The sequence below is a fragment of the Neovison vison genome, chromosome 7 (assembly GCF_020171115.1).
Source record: "Neovison vison isolate M4711 chromosome 7, ASM_NN_V1, whole genome shotgun sequence".
Classification (NCBI taxonomy): Eukaryota; Metazoa; Chordata; class Mammalia; order Carnivora; family Mustelidae; genus Neogale; species Neogale vison.
In genome coordinates this window covers 199,650,407-199,662,972 of record NC_058097.1, presented here as the reverse complement: position 1 = coordinate 199,662,972, position 12,566 = coordinate 199,650,407, and the positions used below count along the sequence as shown (strand labels likewise).

General features: G+C 59.5%; 1 protein-coding gene across 7 annotated transcripts in view; it reads left to right on the top strand.

Moving 5' to 3' along the window:
• NRXN2 (neurexin 2) overlaps nucleotides 1–12,566 on the top strand; it is a 95,232-nt gene that overhangs the window by 78,579 nt on the left and 4,087 nt on the right. For all 7 annotated transcript variants that reach the window (XM_044259594.1, XM_044259592.1, XM_044259593.1 and 4 more), the window contains 2 exons: nucleotides 1,770–2,095; nucleotides 4,405–4,483. In XM_044259594.1, coding sequence (XP_044115529.1) covers nucleotides 1,770–2,095; nucleotides 4,405–4,483 — 405 coding nt within the window. The remainder of the gene's footprint in view (nucleotides 1–1,769; nucleotides 2,096–4,404; nucleotides 4,484–12,566) is intronic.

Here is a 12,566-nt window from a genome sequence, read left to right as displayed (position 1 = left end):
TACTGTCAGCTTCCGGCATGGGGTAGGTGCTCAATAAATATTTATCGAATGAGCCAATTTCCAGTTCCAAAACATGTCCGGAGCAGCCTAAGTCCCATAAGATGCTTCCCAAGAAAGAGACTTGTGGTAAAATAAGCTTGGGAAATGCCAAATCCTGTTTCTTCCTCTCGAAGATACACATGGATGTTGATTTAATAAAGGCTCTGAGAAGTCCTGCGAGAACAAAAGCTGTCGTTTGTGAAGCGTTCACTTCCCAAACTCACTGGACCACCATGAGGCTTCTCCTCTTCATGGTCTCCTAACTCTGAATTATCTGTGGACGGGAGTCCTCGAGCACCTCCCCGGGTCTGGTGTGCCAGCTGCTACTAACGAGGGCTCAGCATTTGTGGGTCCCGGCACCCCATTTGTAAGATGGTGACGCTGGAGTAAGAGCTGGGCAGTGGGAGGGGCCAGACAGCCCAGCAGAGTCCCCGCCAGGGAGGGTCAGACAGATGGTTGGGTGGCCCCGGGGAACCTGTGTTTCCGAAGAGAGTTTGGGTTTCACAAGTTGGACGATCCTCAGCCCAGGTTTTGGGGGCAGGATGTACAGACACCTAACTCTAAACCAGATCTTTAAAGAGACACTAACCAGAGGCTAACGAGGGCTAAGCCAGGTCTTAAACCCCCCAGCGCCCGCAGCTGAAGGTCCAGGGGAGCAGGGGGGGGCCGTGGAGTCAATCCTCTGTCCCCCTCCTCCCGAAATAAGCAACACCAAAACAAAAGTTAAATCTAAACTTAAAACACAATAAATCTCTTTTCTAAAAACCAAACCAAAGCAACAAACTCAGAGGGTTAAACCGACCCCCAGATTCACTAAAACCAAAAAGAACAGCCGAACCCCACCCAGGGGGGATGCTGAGGTGTCAGCTACTGAGTGACGAGCGAGATTGGAGCTGGAGCGGGGTTTTTTGGCTGTCAGCGAGCGAAGCAAGGTCCCTTTAACGTTTTCCATCTCTGTGCTTGCACATCCGGGTGGGGAGGAAGGCCTCTGCTCTCCAGGGCCTGGTCCCCCTCCTGGGCAGGGCAGCAGCCGGCCTTGGAGTGGGGGAGGAGAGAGGGGAGCCTGGCCAGAGGTCAGAGGGCTTGGTGTGGCTGCCAGGGCGGAGCGGGGTCTGCGTGGCTGCCCCCACCCTCACGCACGCCGGCCCTCCTCCCGCGACCGTCCTCACCTCCGGCACGTTGGTGGGTGGCTGTCGCTCCCTCCCTGCTTTGACTGACCACTCAGCCTGGCAGTCTCCTTCTCTGTGCCTTTTTGTCTCCTCTGTCTGCTGCTTCTGAGGGCTCCATGGCTCCGGGCTGGACACGGGGCTTGGGACGTTTGGGGAAGCAGGGGGAGAAGACGGGGATCAAATTGAGGCATGGGGAAGAACGGGGTGCGATGCCCCTGGAGCAGGAGAGGAGAGGGGGATGGGAAGGTCAGAGGCATGAGCATGGCGGGGAGAGGGGGGAGCTGGGCTCCCTTTCCCAGCCCATGTGTGCCTTGGGGACCCTCCCCCTCCGGGGTCCCCACCTGGCTGGGCTGGGGGCTGTGGCTGACAAGGACTTTTTCCCTTTGGTGTCTGCCCCCTTCCTCGTTTTTCCAACCCCCCACTCCTGCCCCTTGCTGGTTTCCCTCTCCATCCTCTTTCCTTCCCTTGGCTTCCCTCTGTTCTCCCCATCCCTCTCCGATCTCTCCCCGCTGCCTGCCCCTCCCCTGTCCATCGCCCCCACCAACTCCCCCCCACCCCCAGGCCGCCAGCTGACCATCTTCAACAGCCAGGCTGCCATCAAGATCGGGGGCCGGGATCAGGGCCGCCCGTTCCAGGGCCAGGTGTCCGGCCTCTACTACAATGGGCTCAAGGTGCTGGCGCTGGCCGCCGAGAGCGACCCCAACGTGCGGACCGAAGGCCACCTGCGCCTGGTGGGGGAGGGGCCGTCCGTGCTGCTCAGCGCGGAGACCACGGCCACCACCCTGCTGGCCGACATGGCGACCACCATCATGGAGACCACCACCACCATGGCTACCACGACCACGCGCCGGGGCCGCTCCCCCACGCTGAGGGACAGCACCACCCAGGTGAGGGCCCTCGGGGCCACCAGCGAGGCCTCGTGAGGCTTTGGGTGGGGGGCGGCGCTGACGTCCGGTAGCAACTCTGGCGCCCAGGGGAGGGTCTGAGGGGTCTGGTGGGATCCTGGAGGCTGCCGTCTCCTCGTCATCATGGCAGTGGTACAGGTGAGGTGGGAAAGGCCTCCCTTCCCAAAGTGGCCTGGCGACCAGGGATGTCGTCTGTGGGAAGGTGGTCACTGTGTCTAGGGCCCGGGCCCAGGGTTAAGGGGGAGTTTGGTCCTCCAGCTAGACCAGGGGAGACCGCGTAAGAGGGGAGAAGTCTGGGCTGGGGTGAGGGAGGAACGGCCCTGTCTGCCTGCCCACCTCGGAGGCCAGGCCCAGTGGGGTGCGGGCAGGGAGCGGGTACTACTGGGGTGGCGTTGCTCTGGCTGGGCACCTAGGAGACAGCCCTGGAGGGCCCAGAGGCTCAGCTGGGGGTGGCCGCCGCTCTCTGGGGGCTCTCGGAGGCCCGCCACAGTGTCCCCGGGATTGCTGCTGTCCTCTCAGTGGGACTCCAAGCCCACTGCCTTCTCGTGTCTTTTCCTCGGGACCTGGAGCAGGTGTCCCCGCCTGGCAGGGTGCCCTGTGCCTGTGTGTCGGAGGGGCTGTTGGTGCAGACGGTTTCCTAGGGCTTTACCCTCCTCGCTGCCCACCCCACCTGCTCAGGTGCTCTCTCTGGATCAGGACAAGCCCAAGTGATTTGAGTTTCTCTTCTCTTGTCGTCGGAGTGGGGTCGAACCTGGGGAATGAGGCTCTCATGGGGCAGGACAGGCCTGGCTTTCCGGTTGCCAAAAGCCAGCTGAGCATGTGTGACTTACGGCGGCAACTCGGGGGCCCAGCTGAGTTTTCTGATTGTCACCCATCAATGACTGGGGCCCCGGGACGGTTTACTCAGTCACTCAGTCCCCCTCGCCCAAGCCGCCTCTGTCCCTCATCACCCGTGGCTGCTGACTCTGTGCCTGGAGAGAGCTCTGAGCTCCCAGGGTGAGGGAGAGGTCTGAGGGCAGCCTGGGGCGGGGGGGTCCCCACTCCACCACCAGCCTGTCCTCAGTGTCTGTAAATGAGGGCCGGACTCCATGTACTCGAAGTCCCTCCTCCCTGCCAGTCTGTGCTGTAGGGGGCCTGGCACTGGCTGAAAGGCTTATGCAGGGGAAGAGAGAAGTCTGGACCCCCGCCCCCTCTGCTTTCACTGCCAAGAAAAGCTAGGGTCTCCAAAGGCCAGGCCTTGTCCCAGGGAGCAAGGAGCCCTGGGGGAAAGCCATGGTCCTACCCAAGGTTGGGCACCAACTGTGCCCAGTGCCCAGAGGCAAGAAGGGCGCCCTGTCTCAGTGGGAGGTCACGGACTGACCATCCAGGTGGAAGAGGGGGTGGGGGCCTTCGGGGTCACAGCTGTGCTGGAAAAGCCCCCACAGGAGAGGCTGGGGCTGGTGGGGGGCAAGGATGCAGAAGGAAAACCAGTTTTCTGAAGATGGGATGGAGTGCGGGGCAGGGGAGTGGAGAAAAGGCACCATTCGACCCTTTCACCCCTCCCCACCCCGGACTCCTCCCACCCTTGGCTTTTAGGAGCCCTCTCCCCGCTTCCTGCCCTCTCTTGGGCTCCATTCCTGCCTGGATTCCGGGTTTCCCTCCTTGGGTCTCTTCCCTAACACACCCTGAGCACACTGCCCTCCCCGCCCCCTTACATTCACTCATCTTGGGGATTCTCTTTCTTTGCAATCAGGAGGAGAGAAAATGCTGACAAAGTCGACTCCCGTTGCCATGGCAACCACAGCCCTAATTATTGTGTGCAGCCTGGTTCCTGGCTCTGGGAAGGGGGTTGGGAGCGAGATGATGGGTGGTAGGGTAGTGAGGTTGGAGCCACGAGCCACCCGCCACCCCCTACCCCAGGTCCTCCTCCCCTTCTCTACCTGTGCTGGCTTCCCCCATGCCTCAAATCCCTGATGCCCTGGGTCCCCTTGCTCCAGCCCTGCACCCCCAGATCCGGCGTCCAGCCTCTCAGCTTCCTAGAAATGAAAGACACAGCACGTGCCATCCCACTGATCTCCAGGAGCTGTGGGAGCTGCTGCAGGGTCGGAGCTGGCCAGTCTGTATTTGCACGTGGGGAATGGGGGGCTCTCGGTCACCCAGCCAGCAATGGGAGAACTGGGCAACAGATCAGGGTGTGTGTGTCTTAGCCCAGGACCCATCTCCTGTGTGGTGCCACATCTCCAGAGGTGGCTTTGGGGCCTACTGACCCACCCCCGAACCCTCTTCCCCACCCCCCCTTCTGTCGCCCGCAGAACACGGATGACCTCTTGGTGGCCTCTGCTGAGTGTCCAAGTGATGACGAGGACCTGGAAGAGTGTGAGCCCAGTACTGGTGAGTGCCTTTCCCCCCTCCCCTGCCCCGGGCCCAGGTGACGCTGATGGGAGGGGGGCGACTGTCCCTGCCACCTTGCCCGAGCCCAAGGGGCCTGCTGCCAGGCCTTACCTTTTCCTGATAGCTTCCTCTGCCTTCCTGCCATTCCCCTCCAGGTCCCTCAAATTGTCCCTCTGGCAAGGCAGTTTCTGGCTCTTCAGTGCCCCAGCCCTCTGAGGTAGTGAGGTCCTTAGCTTGGGATCCTGGGGTTTAGGGCCAAGGAATGCCGGGAAACAAAGAGGGAGACTTTTCCCAAGCAAGATGAGTAACTGCAGCTCCCATGAGTCTTTATGGGGCAGAGGGTAGAGGGGGAGGGTAGGTGGGAGAATGCAGGCCTAGGAACTACAAATCCCATCAGCTCTTGCGTCCAGAACTGCAACTCCCATCAGTCCCTGCGGCTTGATTTTTCCCTGGGTCAGCAATAGAGGAGATCTCCGCTGGATCCAGAACCCTCCTCTTTCCTGGTCTCAGGGAGGTGGCCAGACCAAACTGGGGCCGTCTATCACGCAGCAGCTCTGTGCCCGGCAGTGTGTGGCTGGGAGGTGCGCCTGGCCAGATGTGTGGTCCCCTGGGGAGATCGGACCAGAGTTCTGGTCTAGATGTCTAGTGGAGCTGCTGCTGTTGCAGGAGAGCAGGGCTGGGAGGGAAGGCTTCCTGGGGGTGGCGGTCCAGGCCTCTGCCGGATCCTTTCAGCGGGAGAGAAGGGTGGGGCCTATTGGCAAAGGAAGGGTGGGGTGGGCCTTCAGCGCGACAAGAAAGGTGGGGTGTGGAGTGGCGCAAGGTTGGGGGTGTCTGAGAGGACCCGGGGGGAGGGAGGGCCTGGGAAGCTGAGGTCCTGGTGCTTACAGCCGGCAGCGAGAAGGGAGGAAGGACTGAATGTGGCCAGATTTCCCAGCGAAGGGTTATGGGCCTTGGTGGGGGCCTGGAGCCTCATCCCTGGCTGGGGTTTCCAGAGACTTCTGGTTCCCTTGCGATGCGTGGCACCTGGGCTATTGCTGCTGGAAAGCCGGAGGCTGGGCAGACTCCTGCGGGGTTGGGGGAGGTGACTGGGCAGGTGAGGTGGGCAGTGTGACCCGGGCAGGGTGAATCTGGCCTGCGGTGGGGGTGGTCTGCCAGTCCCAGAGGAGACGCTCCAGCTGAGATAGGCTGCAACCGTGGAAGGAGTGTGGTGAGAGCAGGAAAAACTGTAGAGCCCTGGGGTAGAGGCTCAGCTTCCAGAGACAAAGGGGAGAGACAGTTCTGGGCCACAGGCCCCCCGACACCGTCAGCCAGGGCTGAAGAGGGTTGTTTGGTGGTCCTGGGCCCTGAGGCACTTGGAGGAGCTGTAGGCTGCTGGGTTGGAAAGGCCTCCCCATCCACAACCAAGAGCTGGTGCTTTCTGGAACAGACGCTCTCCACCGTGGGGGGGCCCCTCTGCTGGGGGGCCATCTGGCTCCATCTCACTAGGCCGTCTCAACTCAGGGATGCACCCACCCCCCCGGTGCTCTGCCATTGCTCTGAGAGGCTCTGGGCATCTGGCAGCTTCCATATGGCTCTCCCCCCTTGACCCTGCTTTACTCCTTTGACTCGTCAGGACTGGGCTTTCCTGGACATGGAAGCAGTGCCTTGAGCCCAGGCCTTTGGAAAGTGGCTGTGATGAATGGCCCCATGAGAACCCTGGGATAGGACTCTGGGGACAAAGGGCTGGCGGATCATGAGAGAAGGGCACTTGGCCCCATCCCATATGTTTGCATGCATGTGCTCACTCTGGGGTGGTGGGAAGGGACTGTTCTCCCTGGACCCCACGGAGAAAAGTGTTGGGCCAGACTGCCACGGTGCAGGGACAGGAAGCCCATCCTGGGCCGCATCAGGGTCACAAGCTATCTACCCAAGTTCTAGCTTCCCAGCTGCGGTGCTGAGTGTGTGCACCAGGCCGAGTGCCCTTAGGTGGTGTGGGGACAAGGGAGCGAGCCGGAGCTGAAGTAGGCGGGTCAGCTGCCTTCCTCCGATCAAAGGGCGAAACCTATGAGGGGAGAATGGAGGGCGGAGGAGGAGTGAAGCTGGGGGATAGGGTTGCTGGGCAGCCGGGCCCCTGGCTTCAAAATGAGGGCGGAGTGCATGCCGAAGCTTCCAGAGGAAGCCGCCCGAAGCCCCCCGAAGCCCCCCGGTTCTCCCCGAGGTGGGCACAGCACACGCCTGCATTTCCATACGCGTGCCGCTCTGAAATGCTTCCGCTTGGATTTTTATCTTGATGGGAGGCCAGGCGAGGACCAAGACGACTCCAGAGCCCCTCAGGCTGATTTAGACCACATCGTCCCCCTACTTAGAGGAAAAGGGGACTCCAGTCAGAGGCCCTCTTGTTTCCCCAGAGGAAAAAGGAGGCTTTTTCCTCTAGCCAAGGACCAGGCCTCCTTGGGCTCCAAGGTTAGGGTTAGAGTTAAGGGCGGCCCGGCTGGAAACAGTGGCTAACCAGGGGCTCACCCAACGGACCCCAGGACACTGGCATGCTTCTCACCTGCCAGGTCCTCCTCCCTGCGTCCAGATGTCAAGCCTGGGATCATCCCGATTTGCTTTCCATTCTTTCCCTTGACCTGGGCCCCTTCACAGACCCCGGGCCCCACTCCTCCTCCTTGTGGCTTGGTGAGATCATCCTGGAATATGGGTATTTCACCCGAGGTTGGCAATCCAGGGTATTTCATGGGTATTTCACCTGAGGTTGGATATCCAAGGATATTGTTTGGCCGACAGTGTTTAGATTGCTTGGAATGGGAGTGCCTTTAGTGGGGTCGTGGTCTGCATAGAGGATCATGTCTTACCGTCTTAGTCCACACATCATGTTGTAGGCCGGGCCCCTGTAGGGATCGGAGTGTGCCCTGCCTCGGGGTGCATGGGAAGTGCACGCCCAGACTCAGATCCCCAGAGGCACACACTTCTATGCACACACAGAGGCACACACACACACAGCGCCATGCACATACATGTAGGGATCTCCCAGCAAACGCACACCTGCCCACTCACTCACCAGTGACCACCTGTTCAGACCCACAGTGTTTCACACTTATGTGTGTTCGTCACACCAGGGTGTGCACCCGGGGTGTCTTCAGCTCGTGGAGGCACGCTCCCACACACGCTCTGACCTGTTGAGGCGCAGACCAAACGTTTGGGATCCCATGCACACGCTCAGAAGCTCCCGCCTACTCCAGACCCTCGCGACGGGCGAGTGTGTTCAGGGTGAGCTTGCCCACGCACATCCTCGGACACCCAGAGATCCACACCTGCGGTCGGCGCACAGAGGCGCACACGTGTGTACAGATCCCGCTGCGCCACACACGTGCTCCCACCACGTGCTCCGTGCGTGCCCAGACTTACAGATGCTCACAGAGGGTTCCAAGGGGCTGTGTGCTTGTGTTCAGAACAGGCATGTACAGGGCACCCGGACCCCCTGAGTTGTAGCCGCACACGTGCACGCACACGTGCACACACGTTCACATGAGTTCCGGGAGGCACACACCTGTGCCCAGGCTCTCAGGCATGTGTGGCACAGTCCCACCCAAGTGTGCCCTCATGCTTGGAGCTGCAGCATCCCGCGAGTAAGTTCACAGGCACTCGGACGCACAGACACACCCTCAGAGGGATGTTGTGGCCCGGCACGCGTGCTTGTTCCCACAGAGGCACACCTGCCCCCCTCCCATTGCCCCATGAGAGGGGACCCTCCGAGGCCCCCAAGCTCGGACCTGCAGAGGCTCATTCTTACGTTCATACCCTTGTATTCAGAGACACACACATGCTCACACACACACACACATACTCACTCACTCATGTCTACACCGGCCCATGTGGGCCCGCGCAGGTATTGACCCACTTACTCCTGTGCTCAGACGTACACCCCAGCTGCACGGGGAAGGGTTTCCTATCCTCAGGCTCTTGGGCCGTGCAGACATGCTCAGACCCAGCAAAATTCCCGCCCCCGTGTGCGTGCACACAGCTGATCAGACCCTCAAGGGTGCACGCGGGCCAGTGTAGTCAGGTTCCCAGATGCGGGAGCAGCTCGTGCGCTCACCCCACAGGTGCACATCGCTCCTGAGGCTTGGCCCCCAGGCACTCGTAGATGAGACCCCCCGAGGCGTTCACGGGCTCAGGTCCACAGACACACAGACACGCTTGCTCAGACCCACACACCGCTCAGAACCCAGGGGCACAAAGGCGCTCCCCTTCCAGTGTTTCTTGAGGTGACACCGGTCGCGGTAATGGGTACAGCCTCCGCCACCCTGTGATTTGTCACACAGAAGCGTGTGTGTCCTTCCCCTAAAGTCACAAACCAGTGTTCCCAGTGGGTGGGCCGCTCCTCAGCACGCGCTAACTCAGGGCCTCCTCGCCCTCCCCGGGTGACCTCAGTTGTGGTGGAAGGTGACTGATGGGCAGGGTCCCGAAGGGGTGGGTTTTGTGGGTCAGGCCCGGGAGGGAGACCCATGTTACACTTGCTGCTTCTGCTCAGTCATCCCGCAGCTCCACGTCCGGGAAGTCCCCAGCAAGGAAGCACAAACAGATTTGGGGACCAGATGGCAACTTATCTACCTGGTGTGGCCTTTGGGCCACCCATAATCCATGTCAATCTTCCTGACACCCTGAAGCCCCTCCCACTCAAGGCCGTCAAGGCAGAAGTAAGGGTATCTGGCAGGCGGTGGCCCATTGTCGGTTCCAGACTTGCTCCTGAGGCCCATATGTGGTCTGGGTCCCTGTGAACTAACAGGATAGCCGATCTCACTGTCCACACAGCTCCGCACACCCCGAATCCAGTGGGTGGGCCAGAGGCGGCCACCATGGCCACTCTAATTCAAGAAAGGGAAGGATGAAAGAAGACACACAGAGGCTCTGGGTTTTAGGGAAACTAGTTGAGGAAATCCAGCCCTCCACCCCTGCAGTGGGAAAGTTTCTTCCTTAAACTCAGCCTCTCCCGTCTCCAAGAAACACCCTCTCCTTTGTGGCCCCGGTGCTGGCCGGTGTGAGGTTCTTCCCAGTTCTTACCCTCCACGGCCATCTCTGAAGTGGGTGTTGGGAAAATGTCCTTCTTGGGGGCCCCATGGTGTTGACCGCCCACTTCCTGCTCCTGCATATTTGGGGGCCCAAAGGCTCGAGCTGTCGAGATAACTGCACTCAGCGTTCTTTCCTAGACATACTTGTCAAGCGCTTTGTTTCCTTGTTTCTCCGAATCCTTGCTTGTCTCTTAATTTAGACATGACTGTTTTGAGGGCCTCGGAAACAGTAGGTGGGGAGGCCATGTCCTTAGTCTGATCTGTGGGGCACGGCCGAGCCCTCCTTATTCAGAGGGAGGTTCCGCTGGGTCATGTTCCCTCAAAGCCATTGCTGACCTCTCTTGTGATCTGCGGGTTGGAAGCAGGGGCTCTCTTGACACTCCCCTCCCCTTTCTGGGCTCTCTCTGTTCCCTTCTCTGCTTGCAAACCTACCCACTCTTGCCTAACGTTGTCTTCTTGTGATATGTGGCTGAATGCAGACAGTAAAAGCCGGCACTGGCACCCCGACTTTCTGGCACGTTCCTTTGGTGCCTCAGCCTCAGCAGACACCTGGCCTTCCCTGTAGGTCATCCCAAGCAGGGTTGGAACCGGGTGTCCTGCCACTGCTTTTCTGTGGTTCTGCATCTTTCCAGCCGTTTCCTTGGATTGTTACCGGAAGGCCACTGGTTCTTATGATGCACGTTTCTGGTTCAGTGTCTGTATTAGTTCAGGTAACATTTGTTTCTGGAACAGATGACCCCCAAATCTCAGTGGGTACCTCAAGGGAGGTTTCTCACTCAGAGGAAGCCCCACCAAGGTGATCCTGGTCAGCTGGTGGCTTGGCCCCAAGGGGTGCTTTGGGAATCCAGACTCCTTCCATCTTATGGCTCCTCCTTTAAATTCACCATGTGGTTTGCAAGGTCACCGGAAGGAGGAGGAAGAGCACGGCGGATCGCACACAGGGGACTTCCGGTGGGCCAATATTGGCAGTGCCCCTGGCTCAGTCATGTGACCATACCTAGTTGCAAGGGATGCTGGGAAATGTAGTCTCAGTGGAAAAGGTGAAAATGAGTTTGGGAAAAGGGGCGCTCATGAAGCCTACCTCATATGCTCAGACCCGTGGTGGTGTGCTCACATGTCCTCAGCAGCACAGGCGTGCATTCACATCACTCACACACACACACACACACACGAGTTCTGACTCAGGCTCAGGCGGGTGGACACAAGCCCCATGAAAGGCTCACTTACATGCACACATCTGTTCTGATTCCCTAATGCCCAAGTCCATGCACTTGGATCCATTGAGGCTTGTGTACACATGCACACAGGCTTAGAGATGTGTGCCCAGGTGCACAGGAATGGACTTTGACAGTGTATTCTTGTATGTAAACACACACACACACACACACACAAGACAAGACAGAGCCCCGCCTGACCTTGGGTCCACCTTGATGTTTGCTGTGGCTATGCTGGGGTGTCCAAGTGGGTTGAGGCTCCATCCTCCAGGCTACCGCAGCCAGTGGCATAGGTGGTTGGTTCTGGGCTGGAACAGGTGAGTAAGGGCTGAGAGCTAGCCGGCACTCTCTGCTCACCCAGCTGCTCATCCTGGTCCCGGGAGCAGGGCGGTGTCCACCAGGAAGACAGAGTGCCTTATTCTGATTGTGCCTAGAGAGACCATGTACCAAGTCAAGCTCCTGACAAGCCGTGGCCACACTGAGGGGCTCCCTTTTTAACCCACATGAAATGCCCTGGGGGCTATGGCTTTCTGGCTCTCCCAGCCCAGGGCAGGTACCAAGCACTTGTGGGTGGGGCTTTGGCTTCAGTTCTCCATGCTGTGGGTGGGCCCATTCTGGTTGGGTGGAAATGGGGTTCTTGGGTAGGTTTCTAGTCAGGAGCCTTTGTGTCCTGAAGGCAGAAAGAGCTCAGCGGGCTGGTGCAGCAGCCCCTAGAGGTAGGGGAGCAGGTGGAGGAAGGGGTGCTCAGGAATGGCTGCTGGTCTCCTTGGCCAGATGGAATTCTCTAGCAAGTGGGGGTTACGTGCCCTGACATTCAACTTAAGAGTAGAGGAGGGGTGGGGTTTGTGATAAACGTGCCTGTGAATTCTTCCAAGCGCCGCAGCCCCCTGACGTGGGGTAGGGGAGGAAGTGGCCTAGGCTCTTCATCAGACTCCCAGGGGCACCCCATCTCTGGGTGGACGCTTGGAGAGCTGAACCCGGTCCCAGACACCCCTACAAGTCTTTGCAAGTCCGCTCCCTCCAATGTCCAGTGGCCAGGGTGGCCCAGGGAGCCCCTGGTTGGGCTTTCACAGTGACGAGTCTCTGAGGGGCCTTCCCTTGCTCCAGACCCTCACCAGAGCAAGCTTGCCTGACCCCTCCTGGACCAGTGTATGACCCCCAGGAAAGCCCAGTACCCTATACTGCATGTGACTTGCTGGTCACAGAGCCCAGATCGGCTGGAATGAATCTGGGGGAAGGAGAGAGTGTGGGGTCTTGGCAGCACGCTATCTTGGGGACAGAGTGGGAGCGGTGAGGGGCAGAGATGACAGCTGGTGTGGAAGACGTGGGTGAGCGCAGGACACCCTCAGGAGATGCTGTCAAAGCCGTGGACAGAGCAGGGCCTAGGGAAAGCTCCTAGAGAAACTAGGCCTGTAGGGACAGGGCTAAGACCTGGATATGGAGGCCAGGACACAGCATGGGTAGAAGGACAAGGACGAGAGTCAATGTGACTAGGCCTGGGAGGGCTCTGGAGCTTGGGAGAGACTGCACAGGGGAAACCTGTGTGCCCCCAGGACCAAAGAACCAGTGTGTTAGAGCAAATGGCTGCAGAAGGCTCAGGCGGGGCAGGAATTGTCTGTGGCCCAAGGCCTAAAGCCCTTCCCCCTGCCCTCCCCAAGTCTATCTGGGGGTGAGAAAGAGAATAGAAAGATAAGGTCTATGCCCTGATTGGCCTGATCAGCCCCTCTAGGGCATGATGAGCCCCCTAGCATGAGACTCCTCCCTGGGCCCTAGCATCCTGGGCCCTAGGTATGGGCAGCCGGTTGTGGGACACAAGCC